Source organism: Phaethon aethereus (assembly GCF_964289735.1).
Source record: "Phaethon aethereus genome assembly, chromosome: 2".
Taxonomy (NCBI): Eukaryota; Metazoa; Chordata; class Aves; order Phaethontiformes; family Phaethontidae; genus Phaethon; species Phaethon aethereus.
The window spans coordinates 139425992-139453784 of record NC_138582.1 but is presented as its reverse complement, the minus strand read 5'-3'; the positions used below and the strand labels follow the sequence as shown (position 1 = coordinate 139453784).

Genomic DNA, 27793 nt, shown 5'->3' with positions numbered 1-27793 from the left:
TACCAGACCTTGAGCTGCAGTAACTATTGCATCATTCTTTTTTCCATACAGGGAATGCTCTGCCCTGATCCTGAGGTCAGCAGCAAGTTTTTGAATGGAGCAGGGTCAGGTCTCAAATGAACACAGGATTCAGCTGCTTACTTCTGGGTTTTCAGTAACTTGATACTGCTGTGTACATAGTCCGGGAAAGGCCGTGTGTAGGGATGTCACATTATAGCAGCTGGAAAGAGCAGGAGAAGCCACTTCTTTAACACTCTTGCTGAAAAAAAGTTCTATTTATCTACATTTTTCTCCTAAGATGTGCCACTGAGGAGTTTAATGACAAACAAAATCAAAAGGAAGTCTTAAGCAATACTTCAAATATTACAAATGTTATTTATGAAGTTTCTCACTTGGACATGTGCGGCTAGGGTTTTAGCCTGCAGAATATTTTTGTTTCCAGAGACATGAAACTGTGGCTCTCTAAAAGAAAAATAGCTACTTGCACAAAATCTGTTAGTTCTGCATCAATATTGTGCTCACTAATTTCCTTACATAATTCACCCGATTTCACTTGATCCCATACAATTGTTCAAATCACACAACATGGTCAAACTCTAAAGAAGTAAACAAAGGACTATTAAAAGGGTGAGGGGAGAAGGGTAGCTTACCCAAATATCACTAATATATGCTAGCAATTAGCCATGTTTGCAGTTAGCATTTAATTCATTCAGTTAACTGTATGTAATATATCAACTACACATAATTCAATTCATTGGTCATCTAGTCTCCAGAGTGTTTTGATTACTCAAAAACAGAGATCTTTGGGATGACTGTTTCACTCTATGCAGTGGCTATATAGTATGAACTAGATCCAGTACTGGTGTTAGGTGCCTAAAATATTGAAATAGGTTATATTTTAAGAAAACATGACAAGCAAGTTGACAGGGAGATGGCTACCTACCACATAGCTAATGGGAGAATGATGCAGTCAAGGGTGTTTCTATGAGTTTGTCCTTGAAACTCTCTCTTGTCTCAGAAAGGCAAACCCCAGCTTCCAGGCTGTATTAAAAGATTGCTTATACATACCCAGTGGATGTTATTGTAAAGTATGAGAGTCTCAGACACCCATGATGAGTCTGTTCAAGCCTTCAGTCAGAGGAGTCGTTCTCAGACTCTGTGTTGCTCCGTATGCAACGGGAAGAACGTTGTTCCTCTCCTGCACCTTGCTTTCAAACAACCTATACATGATGGCAAGTCCTTGGAAGTAGGAAATTGGGATTTAAAAACTCTTGGAAAAGTGGAAATTTATTGGGTCTCTGCTTTAATGACTAGGTTTCCTTCACCCACCACTTTTCATAAGGGACATGGATCTGTTAGACATGTTAGATGTTCCCAATGGTAGAGCTCCCCACCCCATCATTTGGCCAAAGTGAGGCTGCCAAACTGAAGCTGAGGAATGTTTCATTTCCAGATTGCCATCAAGCTGAGAAATAAAATACTTTTAATGTAGGAAAGTAAGGTTTCTGTAGAATTCAGGATCTTTGAGAGAGTAGGCTGTAGCAGGGGTATATTTGGATTATATTTTGTGCCTCGGGTTTGTATATTTCATTTATTAGAATTAACCTCATATGAGTACAACTGTTTTCTTTCAGATAACATCTTCATTAAACTACTGTGCCTTTTGTATTTGTCACTATTTTATCTGTATTTTTTAATTTATTTGTAGGCAACTGATAGTGACTATAATGAGAAACTGGTGATATACATGGAACATATACATCTTAATATGAATTTACCTTTGAAATCATATTTCTTTCATGACTTCATGTAAATAAGACATTCATTAGAATACCTTTAAAATTAGTTTAATTTAATTCAGATCTTCATTATTGTCCTTCCAAGATTGCAGATTTTTAAATGCAGAAAATGTTAAATCTTTATCCTGTCCTGTCTCTGAAGGATTTATTTTTATAAGGAAACTGACTTTCAGTATGACTCTTTGTTATGTTACTTAGTCATTATATTAAACTGACCTCAGAATATTCCTGTGAGGTTGATGTCACTATTACAAATTTTGAAAATATAGGTACACTAACTTACAGGGTCACATAAGAAGTTTGTAGATGGTGGTGTACTTCTGGAATCAGATTCTGTCATTTTCTTAAATATCCTATAACAGATTTGTAAGGAAAAGATCCCAAATGCAACACTTTGATTATGGTGAGAGACATCATCAGTATTGCCATCACCCCCATTCCACAGGCAGGGAAATTCAGGCAAAGGGATGGTAAGTTTTGGTCAGAACTGGTAGTACCAGAGAAAGCTCATGTCTGTTGCACCAGTGTTTTAGTCACAAGATTATATTTCCGCTCTTGAACTCACTTATCTATTTCTTAAAATGACATTGGAAGCCTACCTTACTATGAATACAAGTTTGAATTAAACTTCTCAACAACTATTTAAAATCTGATTTCTTCTAGGTTTTTCATGGGCCAGTTTTTCATGGGCCAGTTTTTTCATCTTCTCATTATGTAAAGTGAAGAAGATGCACAAGTAAGCCTTCTATTTAAACACAGCTCCAGTTTTAGAAGGTATTATCCTTACCTTGCATCCCAGTAATCGAACTAACACCTGCTTTCTCAGTCAACTATTTCAAGGTCTTTGAGTATAATCTACAGCGATTATACTCTACAAGGCATTAGATACACAAATGGAGTAACTTAAAACTTGGGGTTTAAAGTAAAAATTTATATAAAATTAAGCTGATACTATCACTAGACATTGGATCAATTTTATTTATATAACATTATTGTGTTTCCAACAATTTATTGGAAACATCCAATTATGTAAGCAGTGGTATCTGTTACAGCTAGAGACTGAAAATATAGGTTAATGAAAAGGAGACTATCTGTCTAAATCTGAGATGTCTCTTAGTAAGTCATTAACATTTTTAAGGAAAATGGAATGGGAGAAAAACCCAACCCAAACTCAAAACCATTTTTGAATCCAGGTATTACTAGTTTGAAGCATGCAAGACAGCCTACATTTTTTAGCTACTTGACTTTAAGCACTTCTAAAAGTCTTGGAGTCAAATAAAAAGTTGGAAGAGTGTGAGGAAAGAAAAACAACCTAGCTCCAGTATTTTTGCCAGTCCTGCTGTTTGGAGACTCCCTTTACCATTTGTATTTAATTTTCCTATCTTAGTACAAACCATCTTTCCAACAGCTCCTGAAAGACAAAACGTGCATCTCCCCTGAGATCACCCCAGCAGGAAATTACCAGAAATTAAGGGCCCAGCCTTGCAAATATTTGGTCATGTGAGTAACGTTAGTCAATGGGATACCCATGTGTAAGTGCTGGCTTGATCAGTGTCTGAAGTTGGCAACTGCAGGTGTACTCTTTAAATAATTCAGTCTAAACTGCAAGTCTGCATTATACAACACATACATCAGCCAATTTTATTGAAGATGTTTCAACCCATACTAGTTTGAGTTATTTTATCATGCTGTGTTTAATCATTTTCTTGCCTCGACTACTCATCCTCATGTAGCTGTATGTTATGAACACCGAATTGGGCATGACATTGAGATTCTAGTGTAATTCAATCATTACGGAAAAACTGACATTCACATATGTTTACGTTTAGCCTCAATAAGAAGACAGTCAGTCACTTTATACCAGGTTACAACAAACACAATTTTAATTATTCCTCTTGTGGAAAATACTTTTCACATATGATTACTAACAAAATCTGCAAAATGCAATTAGGTTACATGGTTTCTAAGACTTTGTAATCCTTTGAATATAAAAATGTTGGGAACAAACATTTTATTTAAATTGGAGGGAAATTAAATATTTTTTAAAAAATCAAATAAAAATGAATACACATCCTAATGAACCTTTCAAACTTTCATACAAAATCACAAACCTCTCCTATCATAAGTGAAATGATTGCGATTCAGTAAGATTCATGGTTGATTAATTGCAAGGAACTTAGAAGGTTATTGCAAAATGCTGTTTCCACAATTAAAGTGATGTTAGTTCTGCTCTTTCAGTGATGTTTTTCTTTGGATGAAGTGATCTGCTTCATAATTTGGATTCCCCAGAATGCAGCGCAGAGGGAAAACAAGACCTACAACACAGAATTTAAAATGAGAAATATTATATAAGATTTTTTAAATTATAGTTGTCTGTAAATATAATGAATGGGTGAAAACAGAGAGCTCTCAAGTAGAAAATTTATACAAGACTCCCAAGCATACTGATAAATTCATTTTAGGAATGTATGCTTACTTTTTTCTATTACTCTTTATTGTGTACATTCCTGTTTGAATTTGTTTTTTCTGAATGATACCAAAACAAGATAACTGGCAGTCTGCATGTCCTTCCTTACTTTGTGATTTAATTTGGATTTGGAGTACTCAGAGTCGTATATAAGACAGGACAATAACAACACCAGCTATGACAGAAGGTAGGTACAAAAATGTTAACTGTTTTCTTGGCAAATGGTCTGAAGAATGCTGACATTGTAAGTTGCATGGTAGGGTACAAATATCCAAAGTAGCCTTAAATAGAGTCTATGGCAAAAGAAGTGTTCTAGCTGCAGTACAATTGATCAGTACTTATTCCCCAACCTGTTATTTATGATAAGATATAAACTAAACTGGAAATAACTTAAAGATGTAATACTCTTTATCTTGTCCTTGGTTCTGTGCATCTTTTTATTTTTCCTTTAGTCACTGTGTTTTAATGAGAGATCTGATAATTTTTTTTTTATTAGTTTATTTGCTGAAAACTGCTTTGGGATGAGTAGGAATACTTGCAGGGTGAATTCTAATCCAGATAATAACTTTGTCCAAAAAACAAGAAAGAGAGCAGGATAAAAAGTGTGTGCAGGTGTGTGTGTGTGAAATTTTCTATTTTTAATTTTCTGAAAGAAGCCTTTGTCTTTCATGTAGAAACATTTCTCTTAGAAAACTGCAAAATTAAGGCAATTTTTACGGTTTACTGAAGTGATTTTTTTTTACCGTGAGTTAAACAAAACATTCCATTTATACTGAAAGATATTTTGTTCAGGTGATTTTTTGCTTGTTTGAAGGGACAGATAAAATTGAAAAGGAATTTTGGGGTCAAGTTATAATAATTCTTTTTTTCAGGTTAATCTGCAATCAAAAGGTACTGACTAGGAGAGCTCCAATTTTAACATTAACATCATGTAACATTCAACATATAACAATGCACGGCCCGAAAATCTACTTCTGTCCTCATCTACACAGTCACCCACTGAAGTACATGAGATCTGAATGTCCAACATAAATAATAAATGACCATAATACCCAAAAGGTACTCATTTTGCACTCATTGAAGGGAATGTGATGGGATCAAGTCTGAGCCCTCTCACAACCCGTTTGGGACAGGTACAGGCTTCATGTAATCTATACGTTACCTACTTAGCAGCATGAGATGGAAATAACACAATGCATCAGGAAGTAGAATTCTAATCAAATTTTAAAAATCCAATCTCCATTCAACCTTTATCTAGACAAATTCCCTTCAACTATTTTCACCGAATGCTTTCATTCTATTTGAGCAAGGGAAGGCTGTCTACTGTGTTTAAAGCTTCTGATGACATTGTTGGTGCTCTCTTTGTAGTCCCATTTGTAAGAAAGACTCATAAAATTCTCACCAAAAGACTTATTATTATGAGTTTCAGACCTTTAGGTATTAAAGATTTAACTTCTTTTTTTCTTGCATTATCACAAGCACCTTGTAAAACTGCATAGCTCTTATTTTACAGCTATGGACTGGAGAGACTTTCTAAGCAGTGCTGCAGACACATACTCTCCGTGTTTTGTGGGATGTTTTATTTCTATGCTGAGATGCCCCATAGAAGAAAACAAACTACAAATAACGATCTCAATTTCTGATTTGGCTGTTATGTAATTGGGATGAGTGTGAATCATGACATACATAAAATGATGACTTCTTACATATAACATGCTCTTACTGCAGAGAAATTCTGCTGTGCTATCTCCAGAAACACATCTTATCCACTTGTGGTAATTAGTACTTTTCTGACATGTTACTAAACTCCTTTCATTCCTCACCTCTGAAAGACCACTCCTATTCCTGGAAGATGCATTAAATATATAAGTATTTCATTTTCAGAAGAAGCACGTTTAAACACAGTTAATGACTGAGATGCAGGGCATTTGTAGGGGATTAATGACTGCTGGGAGATGATGATCACCTGAAGAAGCACAGCCATGGGCCATTAAGTCCCAGGAAATGTCCTCAGCTAAAGATGGTTATTGCTATTATAGCCTGAAAATGAAAAAAACCATCCCAGGTGAATTTTTCTTTTTAAAATGGAGTGATGTAGTTTTTATTTTCTTAATTAAATTTTTTATTGTGAATTTCTTAAAGCATGCAATCAATGCTTGTGGGGGCGTATTCCAAATTGCAGATATTACATCCAGAATGAAAAACCACATACTGCACATTGTGGATCTGTAGAACTAGTTTAGCTTCATGATTCTATAAAAGTATTGATTCACTGCCTATCAATGTCAGGACTGCCAGTACTTGATGGAAATAACGTATTCATGAAACAATAATGCTGCAAGGTTGCGGGGGACAGGGTTTGAGAAAAACCCAGACATCAGGGAAAAAAATTAAGGGGCCACATCCTCCCTTGCATGACAGCAATTCTGGCTGGCTCTACTTCTATAATGCTGACCTACCGTGAGTAGAAACTTGCTGTGTAGGTTGGAGTTCAGTTTCTTTTGATTACTGCTACATATTTGGGAGTTACAAGGCTTGACCCACTTAAATGAATGGTGCAATCAGGTGATGTCAGCAGGGGAAAGCCGAGACGATACTTGCCAGAATTTTGAGCAGACAATAGTGTAGGCAGCAGGAAGCATCAGAAGAGCATTCCACCAGGCAACCTGAACTATAGTTGACCGGTATTTTTTTAATGCCCTTGGGAAAACGTATTTCCTGAATCCTATGTGCAGATTTTGCATTTTCTGTTCAACTCTCTTGCACCCTAACAGGTTTGCTTTTGGTTTTGGGTTTGGTTCCTTTGCAGTTTCTAAATTATTGTCACAGAAATTCTCATTCTTTCTTATGTTGTCCAAAACAACTAATATTTGTCCCTTGATAAAAAAATTCACATATCGTTTTCCTAATTCAGCTAGTTTTGAAATTAAAAAGTAGAATTAAATAGTAAAGTTTTTTCTATTTTTACACTGAGAAAAGCTCCCCTACAAACAATAACAGTAGTTTCACTTCTGTCTTCAAATGAAAAATTACTGTGGACAGTGTTCATATATGGAACAGCTAGGCCTAAAAGCAGAATTTCTTTCAACTTATATCCAGCAAAGTTAATGCAAAGTTTTTGCCACCTTAATATAAGCACTTGTTACATTTACCTGTTAAAATAACTACAGATTAATTGTAGACTGTGCTTTAGACTGCTGGAAGAGGACAGTCCTCTTCCAAATATTTACATTACCTCCTTTCATACAGTCTTTCTATTTCCATACAGCCTTTCTATTTCCATACAGCCTCTATTCTCTCCCTGAATAAGCCTACAGAAATGTAAATAACATTCTTTGCAGGAACAAAGATAGCTTAACTAATGGATTGACTGGAGGACTGAGTCTGCTTTTCACAGGAAATCCCCTCTGGAGTAATCAAAGTTTATTAGGCTATAAACTACTTTAAAATCATTAGCTCAATTCAAGCACCCACTTCTGCATGATTAGCTTTGCTGTTGATCACTAACGTTATTTTCTGCCATTTTCTTTTTTGTATTGGCTTTGTATATCTGAGTTGCCTAGACATAGTGCCTTTCCTCTTGCAGATTTCATCTGGATGGAATCAGAAGGCTTTAGACATTGGCTTAGAAATCTAGACAAATGTCCAAGTAGCCCTGCTTTAAGGAGGGGGAAGAGGCTCAAACCACAAGACCTCAGATACCTCCCAACCGAAATCATTCAATCATTCTCTCACATTTCTCAGATACTGCCCAGATGCGTTCACTCCAAATTTCACTGCAGAGACAGTCTGCAACTGTGCAACAAATTGGCTGTATCTGGGGTACAACACCATATGAATGGGCATGGTCTTGAGACTGAATTCTCTGAATTCACCTCTGTGCTGTGCAATGTATTCCTAGCTCTAGAGAGAGCTCAGGAAGATCAGCTCATCCATGTACTTCATTAGGTTGTCTGTTCACGTCATCAAGTGGAGCTGGTACTGGGAAATGTGATAAACAATGTACCCTTTCAATGTGATGCTGAGAATTGTTTAACTGATACAGCAAATCAAACATGATTAAGGTTCTTTCTATATTCTTTATCTACAAATCTGGACATGGCATCTTCAAAGGCACCAGAACTCATTTCATATTACCAATATTAATGATAGAGTAATTTTTAGACTTTAGAGAAGGCTGTGTTTGCATAATGTCATTGTCCTTTTCTAGTAAAGATGGAGACCACAAACTGGTATAACAGTTAATAAAAATACTAATATTCATAACAAAATGCTTGAATAAACTACTCCAGATTTCACAAGTGCCTAAATGGTGCAGTTTTCACTAATACCATCGCTATTTTCCCACCTCTCTACACAGGACTTCTTCAGGTGCTGAACTACACAGAGGAGATGATAGAAAACATATGTCTCAGAAGTGGGGAAAGAGGTTCACTATTTCTAGAAGTCACAATTAGGGTAATAAACACATGGATCTTCATTCTCAGTGCAATATTTTGAGATGAGCAGTCTGAGGCTAGTAGAGAAATGCCATGGCATTAACAGCAGATCCAGAAATCACTAATCTTGTACAGCGCACAAATCAAGACGATTACACTAGCAAAAGTTGCAATAACAATACCTGGAAAGGGAAACCAAGAAACAAGAAGCTTACTTCTCTGTGTGATGTCTTCCATATACTTGGAAATATATGGAGAAGGAAGTGGGAAACTGATTTTTTTTTTTTTTTTATGTGAAGGAACTTGTGATAGAAGGGAACAGGGACAACTACGATAGTAGTGGCTTCACAGCTTTTGTCCAAGATTTCTGTAAGAGTAGCAGTATGTCTGGAAATTCTCCATAAGGTTTCATGACACACATTTGGACTATTGGTGCAGCATATATCTATCTCACAGATTCAGCATGTCCATGACATAGAACAAGGTATTATGAGATTATTGGCACACACGGGATTAAGCCAAGTATCTTCAACCCCCACAAAGCATACTCCACATGTTCGCTCACAGACTGGTTTCTTGCTACTATCTTATATCTCATTAGTTTTATACTTCATTATTAACAGATAATGAGAAAATAATAGGGAAGTGATATATACATCTCCTTCCCATTCTGTTAAATGTTTTAAACATCCCTTCTTTTATTAAAATATGGTCTGAGACTCTAAAAACTGATAATGCATGAAAACACAGGCTGCAAAAGGCCCCATACCTTAAAAGACTTATATTACCTATCCAGGAAAGACAAAGAAAGATCTGGAGAAAGGATATATATTCCTCTGTTGATTTCGCAGCTGAGCACATCACCAGTATGAAGTCAAGTGCACTGCAGAGATGCCTGAGCTAGCAAGGCCAGAAGCTGCTAAATCTCTCTCAGCACAGCACTACCAGGTTGACTCTGACTTTCCTGGCATTGCACACAAGCTAGTAAGTCACACCCCTCAGCTAAATACATGGGGATTTTTACACAGGCAGCGAGCGCTATTGCAGTTATATTTACACCTAAAATGGCTTACGTGCATCCAGCATGGTATCTTACATCACGTCCTTCACTCAGGAGAAACCAGCCCACTGCCTCTCAAATCACTTGTGTAGATATATGTATCCTACTGAACTGTTACCTATGAAATCCCTTCTCTCTTGGGTCACAGAATAATCCACAACCCAAGCACTAGGATTAGGAAGGTTTTACCTCATTCCCCAAAAGACAAAAAAAACCCCACTAAAGTGGGAAGCTTTGCTGTCAGTCATGTGAATAGGAACTCCAAAGCATGTTAGTAATTATGAAATCTTCACATTGCGATGAGCTAATGCAAGCTGGAGACGGTATCAACATTATACTCATTAACATACACATAAACTCTGCATCTCATCAGCATGAAATTTGTTTTAAGATATTTTATTGAAACATCTGAGAATACTTCCCACAGTAAGTTCCCTAATTCCTTCTATAAATTCCTAGATCATTCTTAAATGTTCAGCCATTTCAAGTTGTCCCCAAAGTAAAACCCTGTTAAACAAAAAAAGTCTTCTTAACTGTTCAATGAACATTTAAAAATAACTTCTGGAGCAAGTTTTTAATTGTTTGGAAAACACATTCTAAAAAAATTATTTAGTAATTATAAATTGTCAATCATCATCTGAGCTTAAAAATTTCGTAAAACCTACAAACAATATATGTACTTTGTTACACATTCTAGAGCATAGTACTATTTTAGAATTTCTGTTCATTAATTCATTCATATTGCTTTAGTTTAATTTTTTACAACACAGAGCTGAAAAACAAGTTCAAAGATCAACAGTTTAAGAAGACCTTAATTCTGAATGTCACCTATTTTATTTTAAATATTCTGCAATTTTTCAGCCTCCATTATCGCTCAAAGTTGAGAAGCAACAGGCATGGAAATTTTCTCAATTATTGTATTTTAAATGAAAATTAAAAATAAAGTTTTCATAAACGTTAAGACGACAAAACTTACTCAATCTGTAAACATACCAGTTTAATCTGTTGCAGGCTAACAGGACAAATGAGATTGAAAGAGTTATTAATAGCTCTTCATTGCAGAAATGAAATATTTGAGATAGTCCTGTCTCAGTTTGGCTAAAGCTGTTGAGTTTATTTTCTTAAACATTTAAACAGGAAATGTACCCATTGAGATGAAACATCTCATTTACTTTCATGCCTGTCAGCAGCTGTAGCATAATTACATACACCCCACTGCATCACTTATAGCTCAAACACAAGTTGGAGGGTAAAACAGACATCTGCAAAGAACTATTTCACCTTTTAAGATATTATTTAAATTATATGTAAAGAGCAGTTTAATTTCCCTTATTCAAGAAATATGAAGCTCATTTTAGTCAATAGTTTACTGCAGAGATCTTATATTAACCAAATTTAAATTGTTCTCTTAGGCTTAAAGAATTGAATGCTTTTAAATGCAATACTCTATGTGAGAAAGACTGGACATGTATATTTCTGGGATAAGAGTAAGGGTATTCTTTTTATAAAGTCATGGGTTTAAGAAAAGTTTAGGTACCATACTGCTTAATCCTGCATTGAAGTAAGTTTTTACTTAAAAGATGGGGCAAATTCATTTAAAGTAGCTCATGCAGGAGGGAACTCTCCTTTATGCCTGAACCCTTGCTTGAAAATACAGAAAAAAAATGACTATATTTTGAACACAGAAGAAAAATTGCTACACATAACATTTCAGAATTTGGACTGGATATTACCTAGCTGTGTAACATTCACCAAATAACCATCTACAGAGACAATTCAGTCTCTTCAATCCCTTCATTTGTATGTCAGTTTGGTACAATACTATACCGACATTGCAGGAAAAACATTAGGTAAGTCAGTATCCAATCTCTCCATCATTAGCAGACATAAAATATTGTACGTTTCTACACAGATGGTTTCATTTCAGAGTGTGGCTATTGTGCATAAGCCCCCTGGCGTGGTGGTGAACAGAACCAAGCCTGGAGAGCTCTTACAAAGGTGGTTGCAAAGTGGAAGATCTCCCCTCACTGGTATACTAAATATCCTCTTGAGAGAAAGTTGACTAGCTACGAGCTCCAAAATGGGAATTTTTCCATTGTGTGGGGAAAAAAAAATATTAAAAACATAATCCCAGCCTTTAACTATAACCCACAGACATTAGATCACTGACGGGAAAAACTTTGCTGCAGATGTTGAAAAGAAGTGATGGGAAAAAGCTGGCTACTGTGACTAATGGGAAACGTGAAAGAAAGGAATAAGAATGTGCAGAGAGGGATAAAACAATTGAGTGACAAGCAGAAAGGATTTCCATCACAGTGAACAAACACCAGAAAAGTATTCAAGAAAGACAGAGGAAGATTCAAGGCTGAAAGTCATTTGAGACAAAGGTTGCTCTTAAAGGTAACATGTTATAAGGAGAAGTGAATACTTTCATTGAAAAATGGAGAATATAGAAGGCTGTTCTCAGCATTAAAAAAACAAACTCAACCAACCAACCAAACAAAAAAAACAACTTCTGAATGAAGGACATGGGTTAATATTCATTGATGCCGTAAAGGAAAAATCTTGCCATAGAAGATAGATGTCCAAGTTAAAGATAGACAGAACACACCCATCCTGCCGGCCAACTCTCTTTTGAGGCCAAAAGCAGTAAACTGTGACTGTTTTTAAGTTCCAAGGAGAAGAAAAATGTGCTGAGGTCAGTCCATCCTCTGTCCATCCCTTTACATGGAAAAGTAGATCTCCTTCTGGCTATTGGTGTTTCTCTTTCTTGTCTGCTCTCAAGACACTCTTCCTCTGTTCCAGCCTGTTGCTTCTGCTCTCGTGCAGGGAAACTCCCATTCCCAAAACTCACCATCCTGATTATGTAAAAGTCATTGTTATCGACACTAACCACAGAAAAATTAAAATGGGCTAAATCACTGATATCCCTAATCTTTAGGTCAAGCAAATGTAGTTTTCTTATTTAATTAGCTTATAGGAAAAAAAAAAAGAAATAAAATTAATGGAAGTGATCCATGTGACTTTCCATGGCACAGGCAAACTGGGGGAACATGTTCTAAATTAAACTTCTATATGGAAGGTACAGAACTGAGTGGAAGAAGTAACCTCCAGAAAGGATCAATCAATTATTATGTCAAAAATAAGAGGGAAATCAGAATTAGCTGAAAAATATAGTAACATTTCTAAAATACAAAAAACTATGAAACATCTTTCTTTTCCTGGAAAACAGGAGGAGAGTTTATAATGTTTTTAAAAAAATCTGGAGATACTGAATAAAATGTGTAATTTAATAGAAATGGAAGACACTGGACTTAAGAGAATCCAAATACACAAATATGCAGTGAGGAATAATCATTACTCAGGAATACACCAGAAAAAATTGGAGAGTTGGAGCAGTTCACAAAAAAAACATGTCTCAATCATACAGTGCTGATACAAAAACATGCCAGTAGCAATATGGAATATACTAACAGAATCATTTCATGTAGCCCATATGTATTAATCCAGCCTACTGAAAGGTGATGAAGTCTTTAAGGAAAACACAGATAAGCTACATACAGTCATGAAGTAGACAACAAGAATAATAAAATGTTTAGAAAAGTTGACCTGTGGGAAAGCTTGAAGCAATTCTTGAGAGAAAAAAGAAAAAAGTCTCAGGAGGGGCAATAAAAGCAATCTTCTGATATGCAAAAGAAAAATAAAAAAAGAAAAGATGGTAAGCTACTGCTTAAGGTAATAAAAACAACAACAAAAAATCTTTTAAAACTAAAATTTTCATTAGATAATAGCTGTCTATAAGAATAGTATAGCATTGGAATCAGTTATGTAAGGAAGCTGTGAAAGGTGTGTAAATGGTTAGATAAGCATGTGTCTATGGTGTAGCTGTACTTGATCCTTCCTCAGTGCAGGCTCTCCGCCAGCCTGCTATTTTTTTTGCAGTAACCAACCTTGTGCAAGACTTTACCAATTTCATTCTCAGATGTGGTTGTCACTTTAGTAAAAGCATGAAAAGCAGGATCTGCTGTTTCTTTCATTTATTTTTTTTTTCCAGTTTCTGGAATTAGGCAGGGTTGAACCTGCTTCCAGTCAGAGTAGTCATAGGATTATAACATTTAGAGATCAGCTTGCATTAGCTCTTTGGACAATAACTGCAAAGACTGATGGCAGAAGCATGAGCTAGCTCACTCCTATTTTACACTCAGTGTACTCTCTACCCTAAAAACATCAGACTGCCTAGTCAAAATCATCTGCCTCTAAGAATGGGAAAGAATAATCACGGAGTTACAGTAAAAGCCTGGGAAGCTGGGGTATTCAATTTGCACTCGTTGCCATAGATTAGGCAAGACACTTAGTCTTTACAGCTCTTTAGCGGCAAAAAATTGATTCTGTTTTCCCAAAAAGAAGTTACTTTCCAATCCCTGTCTTAATAAAAACTACGATAGTTTCTTTCATCACAGTAATGATGAAAAGACAAACACATGTCAGAAAGGCATAGATTTGGCCGTCTGTGATTTTGTCTCTGACAAGCCTCATATCAATAATTATTGGCCACAACAATGTTGTTTGGCCACAACAACCCCATGCAACGCTACAGGCTTGGGGAGGAGTGGCTGGAGAGCTGCCCGGCGGAAAGGGACCTGGGGGTGCTGGTTGACAGCTGGCTGAACATGAGCCGGCAGTGTGCCCAGGTGGCCAAGAAGGCCAACAGCGTCCTGGCCTGTATCAGAACTAGTGTGGCCAGCAGGAGTAGGGAAGGGATTGTGCCCCTGTACTCGGCACTGGTGAGGCCGCACCTCGAATCCTGTGTTCAGTTTTGGGCCCCTCACTACAAGAAGGATGCTGAGGTGCTGGAGCGTGTCCAGAGAAGGGCAATGAAGCTGGTGAGGGGTCTGGAGCACAAGTCTTATGAGGAGCGGCTGAGGGAACTGGGGTTGTTTAGTCTGGAGAAGAGGAGGCTGAGGGGAGACCTTATTGCTCTCTACAACTACCTGAAAGGGGGTTGTGGCGACGAGGGTGTTGGTCTCTTCTCCCAAGTAACTAGTGATAGGACAAGAGGAAATGGCCTCAAGTTGCGCCAGGGGAGGTTTAGATTGGATATTAGGAAAAATTTCTTCACTGAGAGAGTGGTCAGGCTTTGCAACAGGCTGCCCAGGGAGGTGGTGGAGTCGCCATCTCTGGAAGTGTTCAAAAAACGTGTGGATGTGGCGCTTCAGGACATGGTTTAGGGGACATGGTGGCGCTGGATTAATGGTTGGACTTGATGATCTTGAAGGTCCTTTCCAACCTAGTGATTCTGTGGTTATGAATTTGTACTTTTTTTTTCAGATAATGGCATTCATTTCTTATATTTCTCCAGCTGTTGAGCAATCTTAGTTCCATAACTCATGGCACTGACCACATGAAGAGCTAAAAATGGTGTGAGAATTTGTTTCCATCTCATGATTATGTTGGTTTAAAAAAAGTCAAAAATCACTGTATCTTTAACAATTGCACAATGTTGAAAAAAATACCAATCCAGGCTTCAGTTTTATAGAAATGTATCCTTTTCTTATTCTAAGTTTTGTTTGGGTTTTTTTTACTCCTATGTTGAATCCTAGATTAAAGAGGATGTTGTGCCCTAAATATGCTTGTCTTGGAAAGGCTACTTGGTATTGTTGTATTTGTATGTCAAAGGGAGGACTAAAGTCTCAACAATTGTTAACCTCTCCCATGGTGTGCTAATAAAAGGTCAGAGGCCTACATGTGGCTTGCAGCCTGGGGAATTTCTCTCAATGTTCTGCCAGGGATGGGACCGCCTGAACGGTTTCTCTCATAAGTTTTAAGCCATAAACTGCATCCTACTTGGCTTGCTATGCCAAAACTGAACCCAAGGGTATCCAGAGTCTTGGCTGATGGGAAAATATGAGTGCTTCCTATGGAAGCCACAGCTGTTTTCCTGAGAGAGAGAGAGCACAGATGCTCAAATATTTCTCTACTTTCCGTTTCTGACTACCTGTTCTGGCAGCAGTTCCGAGAAAGGGGGAGGACAGAGGCAGGCATCCAGCTGCTTTCAATAAGCCTTGGCAGCGCAGGTACTGATTGCCTAAACACTAAAAATGATCAAAAAGAATTTTTTTTCTGGATTTCAAGCTATAAAAAAGGTGAGAGCATGCAGTAATGCTCCCCATCTTCCCATCTTGAGTAGAAATTTGGTGATCAGGATAAAGACCTTAATTATGAAAGCAGAGACTTTTTCAGGGAAAAAAATGATGCTGCATACTATTAAAAAGATATCATTCATAGAAGAGTGTGTGTATCTATATACGTATATCTATATACACAGAAATTCAAGCATATATGTAAAATATGTATATCCTATGTATTTTCTAGAAAGATTTGTTTTTTCCATCAGATTGTAGGCTGAATGTCATAATGTGGAGTTGATATTGAATTGTGGGGCCATATTTATCCCTAGTGTAACTCTCTGAATTCAAAGAAAATACATATGAAAAGTTATATTATACATTGATTTGGCCAAGAATTGTATATAATATCAGCTACCTCATAAATTTAATTGAAATTACGTTACATTAGGATGTGGCTTATGATACTGTTTAGTAACTACCTAGTAATTATTCATATCTGCCATTTTTTGCTTATACGTATTGATGTCCAATGATCTTTTCATAGATATACTTGGTCAAAAATTTATGCTTGTCTTCTGAACAGGTTACATAGCTAGTTTGAAGCCCTTATATTGACACCCTTCAACATTTTTCTTCAGTGCTACCATTTGAAGTATTATATAAGTATTTCTTAAATGGACTTCATTAGTCCAGTTAAGGCACAGTTAATTAATGTAAGTAAAAATGGAATAGTAGATAGTTATAGCCAATATGTAAACAGCAGAACACCACATACATAAAACTGTAAAAAAAACTGATTTAATGGTTATTCATTGCTCAGTGAATCAACAGAAGCACTATCAGTTAAGCTTGCAGTTCACTAGTTTATTTGCTTTCCTTAAGGACAGCTCTGTCAGTCTTGTTCATGGCTGCATGTGTTTGCTACCTGCAGTGCTCAGTCAGTACCTGTCCCTTCTGTCACAACCTCTCTTCCTTATCAAATGAAGAAACATGGGAAGTAAGCAGATGATCAGTGTTGTCTTGAAAAAGCTTGGGGAAAGAGCAGCTCTATAAAAGTAATTCTCCCCAACAGACAGTCAAAAAGGCATTCTCCCCACAAGACGTCTGAATGCTGTTTACTTCAAGACTCGCAGCAGGCTACCTGAACAGCCTCCGACCAGCTGTCCTCAGGGCTCTCCCTCTCTGCCCCATTGTTCATCAAGACCTTTCATTTACATTCAGATCCAAAAATTTTGTGCTGTTTTTGTCTTGAGTGCTTCTTAGACACCAGACCTATTTCTACTTCAGTTGAATGATCAAACTACGTTACCAGTGTTCTTGCACTAAGAGCTAAGCTGCTCTCCTAGCCAGTACATTCCCCAGGCAGAGCAATAGCTTTGGCTTGACAGCTTCCACCAGGGTATTCTGTTATTGAGTGTCTGAGCGCTCCTTCATACCAGAGAAGCTTTAAAGCTGGTGAAGTCAAACCCAGCATGGTAGCTGCAATATTTCTAAGCCATAAGGATAAGAAGTTAGATCCGCTCGGAGTAGTGATCTCATAGCTCAGCCACGCAGGCTGCTGCTCCCTCCTTAGAGGTAGAAACCACCAGCAAGATGGATCACGTAAGAATCCTTCTAGGAACAGAACAAGAGGAAGAAAGTGGTTTCACTTGACCAAACTATGAGAAGCTGGTGACTCTGAGCTGGTGAGGAAGTCACAAATTCAGAAAAAGGACTACTGTATTTGAACCACACCTTGCCCAAAACTGTTCAAACAGGGGAAAGAGTTACAGGAATTTTGCTGCCTGTATACACCAGAGCTTGATTCTGCCCTGTCTCACTTTCTCCTTTGTAACTCATGCATTGCACTCCCAAAAGAATCAGTACCTGACCTTTCTGCTTTCTTGTCCAAGTATTTCTAACATAGAACCTGATAACCTAGAAGCTAAGAAGAGAACAACCGTCCCTTTTTTCTCTAAACTAAGTGACAGAGGTCTTAAAAAATGTCAGATGGCTGCCCAAGATAAAGTGTCCCTTTGTGACAATAAGAATCAATCCCCCACTACCTATTTAAATGTGAATGTCATCATTTTCAATTGTTCATTAAAGATCAAGGAGGTTTTGCTGATGCCTAATTAACCTATAATTAACCTAGGTAATAGTATATGTTTATCTCTAGTTTTATCTTAGCTACTTGAAATATTTTCCTTTTGCTATCTTTTAATTATTTTTCTACTCTTCAACTGACTTGTATTATTCCAGTTTTATTGAAAGTACCTCTTATTTTTATGTCTTTCAAGCACTCTCAGAAGCTTTCTGCAGTTACGCGTATACATCAGCCAAATCATACTTTCAACAGTACTATAAAAACACAGCATTACTTTTCTTTTTTGTTGAAAGCCTGCATACTTAAATACTGAATCATACAGAAAATACGGAAAATAAGTGCGTTATCATAAAAATCATTAAAGCAGGAGAGTGAAAGGGCACAGGGTTACAGAAGTGTAGACACACTTCTGACAAATTCGTATATATGTGATATAAGATCTAATCTTGCAACTCTTACTCACAAAAGTAATCTTACTGAAGTCTATAGGAGTACGCACATAAAAAATACAGGATTAACCCTGAAAGCCTGAAAGAAATCCACTTATTTTTTCAGCTATGAGAACAAATATTGCATCATAAAACAAACGATGTCCAGATGAGTAAAATAGCTTAGCAACAAGATAATCTTATAGAAGACTTATAGGCACGTCTGTAGTGACGACAGATAATAGAACCTGAGGGGAGGTTATTACAGACAATTTGGAGTATGACATTGAGTCTCCTCCTGATTGTTAAAGAAATTATTGTGAGATACTGCAGCAAGATTAGTCTGTATCTAAAGGGATTTACTACTGATATCATAACAACACCATCAGAGAGAAATGATTTTTGGAATAAAGGAGGAGCTAACTGGTTTAAAAAGTTACTTAAAAGCCTCTAGCTGCCACTAACCAGAGAAAAAAAACAAGCAAGCTACCCATAGATTCAAAAAAAGCTTATCACAGTCTACAGTATTGTGAAATGCATTCAGGAACAAAGACAAAAATGAAGAAGAACCAAACAAGTCTGGACACAGATGTTGTATTTCTGAATAAACAAACATGAGTTCTTCATTAACTAAACCCACACAATGATTTAATTTAAATGCATAGGTTTGTTCTAGCTGTAGCTAGTAGCTTTCTGTGGGACCTTATTACAGGGGTGATTCTGATCCGTGGAAGAGGAATTGTATCAACATGCTTTGCTGTGCTCACCAGGCCATGAGCCATGCTGAAATATTGGAGAACTGTAGCATGGGGGGAGGCTCCCAGAGGGTCTCTGCATCCCCGCAGGGTGAGCTGGACTTGGCATCACCCACAGACAGCTATGGAGCAATGGCTAAGGACACTTTGTGACGATATCCCTAAGTACAGTTTTTCTGAAACAGGCCTTGAATGGGCTTATTGTAAAGTTCTTCTCACACACATATCTATAATAAGGACAAGAAATAATTGTAAAGTGAAAAATATGTTTTTCATATTTTTGTAACTTTGCCCAGTGGTTGGTCAGTTTTATGAATTCAAAGTCTGTTGATTCCTGTATGAATTTATATTCAGTACTGAAATATAACTGGCTAGAAAATGTGTGAGAAAAAGAAGTAACATTTATTCATACATCTTTAACATAGCTAATGAACTTTAGAATAAAAAACATAGGTAAAGCAAATCAGACCTATATTAATAATTTTATCTCCATAATCTCATGTTCTTTTTATGAAGCATTGTACTGGGATATATTTATTTAAAGAACAAATATAAATAAATAAATAAATAAGTTTCATTCTGGTGGTGAAAATCTTAAACACGGAGTTGTGCAGAAGGTGCAGTTAATTAAAAATGAAATAAAATGTGTACGATGACTTATATCTGGAAGTAGGAAACAAGTGTAAACATATATATGTCTATCATTATTTTGTCAAAATGTACTTAAGCTCTTGTGTGGGATTGATATGAATGGAGCCTGTTACAAACATGAGGGGTAGAAAGTAAAAACTGATCAACCCAAAAGATATAACTGCGTTTGAGTTTGCTTTCTTGGTTTTTTGCATTAAAAAATGCATTTGAAAATGATTTATCTCCATGAAAAAGTTTGCTGTGTTTCTGTAAAGTATGTTTAGATATACTTTTAGAAGAATAATTTATTCAACACATTTCAACTCTTCTGTTATACATAAATTTTATGGAAACAGAATGACTTCACAACATTTTTATTAATCAAAATTATTTGGCTATTTCTTTATGGATTCTGCTTTTCCTACAGATCATGCCTTATTACAAATGCTTGATATGTCTGCATCATATTATTAACTCAATTTTCTATTATATCTGTGTTAAACATATGTCTAAACTTGTATGAAGACATCCTATTGTATTCCAGACATCTGCTCTGTACAAACTTGACAAGGTGCTTGACAACTTTTGGGAAGGCAGTCCCTGAGAAGCCCCCCAAGTACTGCCTCTAGTCTCCCAAGTCCCGTTGAAACTATCTGGTACAAGTCAAAACCAACAGTTTTATAGCTACTGGTATCTAGGTAAAAGCATGCAGAGGTTTAACAGTATCCAACCAGTATCCAGCTGAAATAACCAGATGGACAGCTTTGTTGACTGGGAACAATCTTTGGCCATAAATATGGAGTAAGACTTGAATTCCTGTTTCTCAGGCCATACAAGCAGGTAAACCACTCTACCAGTGCTCTCTCAACTATGACTCCTAGTTCATGGAATGGTAGATTTTCTAAGGCCTTGGTAGATATCCCATGTTAAGATTACTAAAGTCAAAAAGCTAAAAAACCAAGACTCTTGCACACATTACAAATAAACGTATGAAGCACATTGGCCACTTGCCTCTTCCACAGAACAGTAGAAGTCTCATAACTTCATTTTTGCTGCTCTCCTGAGGAAAATGCTCCTCACATTCCAATGGTTATAACTCTCTTTGTAGTTCTGTCTCTATTTTTTTTTTCTCCAGTTATACTCACCATCCTGCTATCACACTACAGCCCTCACCACCAACAGCAATAAAAACAAACAATAAAACCATTGTGTTTTTAGCTCTTCCCTCTTCAATCACTTTATCTTGTCACTCTGCCATTTAACCAGAGCAGCCTGCGTCAATCTCTGCTGGTACCAGTGTACCGATGCCTGGCCTGGCATCCCACCTAGTAGTGGGATGTGTAGCAACTACATGCACGTTTTTCCCATGTACCAACCCCTCACCCCTCACATACCCAGTTCCAATCCTGGACAGGTCACACTGGACTCCATCCATGAATACGTGGGTGGTGATAACATATCAGAATAATTTATGGGGCAAAAAGGTCAGAAAGAATTTTAGCTAATGGAAACAGTATTAAAGATTTATATATTCATATCATTAAACTGCTTCCTAAGCGACACGTTCTCATTGAATAGGGAAAAAGGAACATGTCATTTCCTTATATTGGTATACCATTGAAGGCCTTGAGGAAAAGTGTGACTAAAAACTCAGCAAGTTTCAACAGATTTAGCTCATGGTTGGAGCAGAGTAGCTTCTGGTTCAAGAAGAAAGAAAAAAAGCAAAAAAAAAAGATAGACAGACAAGGAAATACAAACGAGGAGCTGACAGGTAGGGTGTAATTTTGTCTACCTAGGGAATTCAAGGACAAGTATGGCTATTGTAAGTCACCTCTATGTGAAGTGGACATGATGGACCAATTTGGAACTTGGATTGTTATCACTGCTCAGGTACTGTAGTGATGAGAATATTATAAACAAATATATATACACACACACTAGAAATCCATTACATATATCAATTCCACAATATGAAACAATATGAAACACAAATGTACAGGAGTTATAGGGGATATGGGTATTAGAAACATATGACTGGAAGAACTTTTTGAATCAAGTTCCTTTCCCACAGTGATAAGAAACCACACAAACAAATATTTTGTCCAGAAAACCTACAGAACATAACACAAGTGAAAAATATTTCCTAAAATACTTTAATACTGCAATATTAATGTACTTCTTTAATCTGTAATAAAATCACAAAATCTACAACTGTTATATATAACAAAAAGATCAGGGAAGTCATAGTGGCACTCTAAAAAGCACACATAGAATGGGATTACAGATCCTCAAATTCCTGGCTGTAAGACCCAGCTTTTCTCTTTGAGATGTGGCTAAAATCTAATAACATACTACAGATTACAAATATATTTTCCACACCGGAGTACCTGAAGTGGCTAATGTAGCCTAGAGGGTGCTTTGGATTTTTCTGGGAGGAACATATTACAAATTACATAGCATTACAGTAATCCACATCATTAATTTTTGTATTTATTAATTCTCGTAACTTAATTAACTAACCCTCAGAGCATTTGTGTGGTTTCTGTAAAGAATGTGTGGCCTGGTAATCTGTCACAAAAGATTTATTGTGTACATTTATTTGTGGAATGCTTAGCTGAAGCAGCACTCAATATCACAGTAATGAATGCAGAAAAAGACAGAAAACCAAACATGTATGATGCTAGGAACTTTTTTTTAAAAGCTTCCTGTACAGATAGAATAGCAGTGTAGCATGGAACTACAAGTAAAAGTGAAATCAAAATAAATGAATTGACGTGTATGAGGTTTAACGAGGCCAAGTGCTGGGTCCTGCACTTGGGTCACAACAACCCCATGCAACGCTACAGGCTTGGGGAGGAGTGGCTGGAGAGCAGCCCAGAGGAAAGGGACCTGGGGGTGCTGGTTGGCAGCCGGCTGAACATGAGCCAGCAGTGTGCCCAGGTGGCCAAGAAGGCCAACAGCATCGTGGCCTGTATCAGGAATAGTGTGGCCAGCAGGAATAGGGAAGGGATTGTGCCCCTGTACTCGGCACTGGTGAGGCCACACCTTGAATATTGTGTTCAGTTTTGGGCCCCTCACTACAAGAAGGATGCTGAGGTGCTGGAGCGTGTCCAGAGAAGGGCAAGGAAGCTGGTGAGGGGTCTGGAGCACAAGTCTTATGAGGAGCAGCTGAGGGAACTGGGGTTTAGTCTGGAGAAGAGGAGGCTGAGAGGAGACCTTATCGCTCTCTACAACTACCTGAAAGGGGGTTGTGGTGAGGTGGGTGTTGGTCTCTTCTCCCAAGTAACCAGCGATAGGATGAGAGGAAATGGCCTCAAGTTGCGCCAGGGGAGGTTTAGATTAAGTGTTAGGAAAAAATTCTTTACCGAGAGGGTGGTCAAACATTGGACCAGGCTGCCCAGGGAGGTGGTGGAGTCACCATCTCTGAAAATATTCAAAAAACATGTGGATGTAGCACTTCAGGACATGTTTTAGTGGGCATGGTGGTGTTGGGTTGATGGTTGGCCTTGATGATCTTGAAGGTCTTTTCCAACCTTAATGATTCTGTGATTCTGTGACATAAACAGGTAGAATGTTTATGGTCCTGCACCTGGGTCTGGGCAACCCCCAGTATCAATATAGTCTGGGGAATGAAAGGATTGAGAGCAGCCCTGCCAAGAAGGACTTGGGGGTACTGGTGGATGAAAAGCCGGAAATGAGCCAGCAATGTGTGCTCGTAGCCCAGAAGGCCAACTGTATCCTGGGCTGCATCCAAAGAACTGTGGCCAGCAGGTCGAGAGTGGTGATTCTGCCCCTCTACTCCGCTCTGGCGAGACCCCACCTGGAGTACTGTGTCCAGCTCTGGAGCCCTCAGCACAGGAAAGACATGGACCTGTTGGAGCGGGTCCAGAGGAGGGCCACAAAAATGATGAGAGGGATGGAACACCTCTCCTATGAGGACAAGATGAGAGGCTTGGGGTTTGTTCAGCCTGGAGAAGAGAAGGCCCCAGGGAGACCCTATTGCAGCTTTTCAATAATTAAAGGGGGTTTATAGGAAAGATGGGGACAGACTTTTTAGCAGGGCTTGTTGCAACAGGACAAGGGGTAATGGTTTTAAACTAAAACAGGGCAGATTTAGCCTAGATATAAGGAAGAAATTTTTCCCAGTGAGGGTGGTGGAACACTGGCACAGGTTGCCCAGAGAGGTGGTAGCTGCCCCATCCCAGGTAACTTTTAAGGTCAGGTTGGACGGGGTTCTGAGCAACCTGATCTAGTTGAAGATGTCCCTGCTCCTTGCAGGGGGGTTGGACTAGATGACCTTTAAAGGTCCCTTCCAACCCAAACTATTCTATCATTCTGTTCAATGATTCTATGAACATTTCAAGAAAATAAAACGTATGTAGTAAACTTCAGCTATGAATCCTAAATCTTGTATCTTATCACAAAAACCCCAAATCAGAAAAGTCATGCGGGGTTTTGTTGATACTAGCCATCTGAGCAGCCAATTTGAAGTGAGATATTTGTTCCTTTGGTATAAGAAACTCGTACTGCGGTTCAAACAGTTGGTGGATTAGGCGGAAAAAATATTCTTTAAGAAATCAGATATCATTTCATGAACCTCCAGAAGACTTTCTTTTTTGAAAAAATGTTTACAGGTAGCTTCAAATATGTACATCTGGGATATAAGTGTCATTGAGAAGGTTAAATTCCCTCTAAAGTTCCTTCCCTGACAAAACAGTTTGCCAGGTTGGTATGCTAAGGAGTGGACTTTGTATTTCTGGAGGATACATGACAGTGGCATGCTGTGAAAGTAAATCATCTTTTCACATAATTGCAAAAATTAACACTAATTTAAGTCATCAGTTCCTGTAGATTGTCACTAGGAGCTTATTTTCCTTTTTTGTTTGCTGTTGCAACATCTCTGTAGCAAGTAGAGAGAAAAATCCCATTTAAATCTTTTACATAACTTAGGGTTGAGTTTTTGCTTTCTTACTGTTAAGAGTTTGCTTTTGGCTTTCTTGTGAGTTACAGTTTATGAATTAGGACATGGAATATCCTGTCACCAGTCAGACCTCTTTGATACATAAATAGTCATTTGCAAAATATAAGCACATTGAAATTCATTGTCTGAAAATCTCTAGTCTAAACATATTAGCTGTTTTCTATTTCCTGAGGTTTAAAAGTTTTATATCATCTAGAAGTTGCATATTCACCTTGTTATAACTATACACGTATTTTTATCTTTGTAAAATTTGTACAAATAACATAAAATCATAATACAAACATTTTGTCTGCATTCTTCAAGGGATAAGTGACTACCAATATACATGACTGTGGAGAAATAAGCACCAATAATAAAAAAAAATGAAGTGACTCATTTTGTGGCTTCAAATGTAATAATTGGTATTTTTTTTACATTAAAAATATCTCATCTTCTAATCTTAGTTATGAAATAACTAATGATGTTAATGGGATTACATAAACCAAATTTATCCCTCTTGTCTTGTGCCCGATTCTCATTTATGTGAACTTGTCAGTCCTGTCTGAATGATGAACATTTTAAATTAAACACAATTAAAATGACCACTTTGGTAATCTAAACTTTAGATGTTCTCAGTTCGGTATTTTCAAACTGGCACTCTGGCCTGTTAGTTTGTCTGCATTGCCATCTGGAGGACCTCATAGCAAAATCAGGTTGAATTCCTTGGGTGAGATTCTGTGTTAAGGCTCCATGAGTTAAAGCAGCCTCTTGTGCTGCAGGAAGAGACCCACCGTGGCTTCCCCCTGCGCCCCTGCAAGGGGGAGGCCTGAAAAACTCCAGAGAGAGCCTGGAAGATGTCTAGGTACCTAAGCAGGTAAGTTGTCTTAATCATAAAGGCCTGACGCTAACTCACAGTTACCTACCGCATCTAAGAAACTGAGAAAGAGAGCACACAGCTCCTTGAAAGATGATGAATGGCAAAACAGAGAAGTTAAGGTCTCCAGTCCAGTTGGACTACCTACCTAACATTGTGGCAAATAATTACAAAAAAAAAAATCAGTCAAGAACTTGATCCTTTTTTAAAAAAGACAAAACAAACCCCCCTACTGATTAAATATTGAGTAAATGGTAACTTTTTGAAACTACTGCTTAGTCTGAGTCCTTAGATTTACACAAAAATGTAGAAACAAGTGAGGAAGAACATGCTATCAGGTTGAGCAACAAAGATTTGAAGAATTTTGCATCTGTAGGAAAAATGAAACTTCAAAAGGAATATATCAACCTGCAGAACGTACCCATAAGACATCATATTTGGGAAGGGAAATAAGATGATGTTACTTTGAATGATTGTAAAGACAAGTCCTGTATAACAACCAGAGATAAAGCAAAAGTTTTAAAAATAATACAAATACAAATACACTGTAGAAAGTTAGAGAATAATGTGTGATAGCAAGAAACAAACAACTGTTTTCACCAGAATGACCATATTTGCAAGAAGCAAAACTTTTCAGAAAAAAAAGAAAACTTTTCCATATGTCCCCTGAAGGAACATAATGCTCCAGGCATATTTTGGTTGCAAGTCAAGTAGATAGGTGCTAATCAGTGGAGGTCACAGTCTTCCCACAGATCCAAGTCATGGTGAAAGGAGCAGATCACTACCCACCACACAGAGATGACACTGCTGCAGCAGGGAAGAAAGGTTGTTTCAGCAGGAGGAGGATCAACACAACTGACGAGTCCCCCATCAGAACTATCTGGGACATAACTACAGCCAGTGGTTGGATTGTTACTTTGAATGCAAGGAAAATGCTTATTAACCATAAGTTGGACACAGGTGCAAAGGGTTAACGGGATACCAGAAGTCTGACTAACAGGCTGGAAGGGAAAATTTTGTCTTACAGAACAGAGAGATTCAAACCTTATGTTAGACACAGTAGGTGAGTGAGAACTAGATGAAACACAAGCAAAATCTTGGAAAGACAGAACAGTAGGTTTTAGCAGAAAACAGACTACCTGTTACAGGGATGAAAATAATGTCCTCAGTACAGCTGAGTTTCAGAAGCATAGATTTAACTGGAGTGGGAAATCTCAGTTCGTGATCCTACCTTTTTTCCAAAACTAACTAAGGATTGATACTGTTATCCTGGCCACATCTTAGTGCCTGGATTGCAGCTTTATAGGCTGTGGCTACACCAGGAGCTCTCTTGCAGTCACTGAGGGAAAGCAGCGGTTGGATGCGATTGCTGCTCAGCAATTTGTGTTTCCACTGTGTTTAAGGAAGAGAGAATTAATCTGGATGTAAATATTTGTATCAAATACAAATACTAATGTAAGCACACCATTTCATTATGCCAAAGCCTCACATTGATGCGTGTGGAAGAAATACTTCTAAAATACTCTGTAATCTTCAAGGACTACGACTACAATATAAAACACGAAGGATGTAAAATAAGAAAACTTCCATGCTCTTGACTGGAAAGCAGAGGACTCTGACATGGAGGTGAGCAGGGTAGGCAGAGCACAGAATAGAGTACAGCCTCCAAAACAGTAAGAGACAAACTTACTTTAGCACACCAGCGTGCCAAAACTACTAATCTGGTTTAGTATTATTCTGGATACTCCTTATATTTCTTCTACAGATTTCTACACAGGAAATTAAAGTCTGTACTTACTGTATGGCTGTTACTTAACTGTAACTGTTAGGCTTCAGTTAAAGTCTCTTTCTTTAGCTAAAGAGTGCTAAAAAATAACAAATCAATAAGCTGCTTGAGACACATGTGGTGAGGGATTGATTTGGAGGCCAAAGATTGTTTCCTACTGGTGGGAACAGCCTTTCTGCAAACTAAGTGTTTTTTTATATAAATATCAAATTTATGGAAAGAGGAAATTCTTTAAAAGACACAGTAAAGAGTAAACAGTGTATATAAGGGGACAGAGAAGCAGCGAGGGGACAATCCCTCAGAGAAGCTTATATACTGGTGACAGAGATAAAACAATAAGGGAGCGAGCAGAAAAGAAAAAGGATAGAGTCAGGAGAAGGA

General features: G+C 37.6%; 1 protein-coding gene across 1 annotated transcript in view; it reads right to left on the bottom strand.

Annotated features, from left to right (window-relative positions):
- Positions 1-4033: 4033 nt before the first annotated feature.
- Positions 4034-27793, bottom strand: part of AGMO (alkylglycerol monooxygenase) — a gene marked incomplete at its 3' end in the record, with an annotated part of 197475 nt that continues 173715 nt past the window's right edge. Inside the window, exon 13 of the mRNA XM_081996664.1 lies at positions 4034-4114. Within this exon, the coding sequence (XP_081852790.1) occupies positions 4034-4114 (81 nt within the window). The remainder of the gene's footprint in view (positions 4115-27793) is intronic.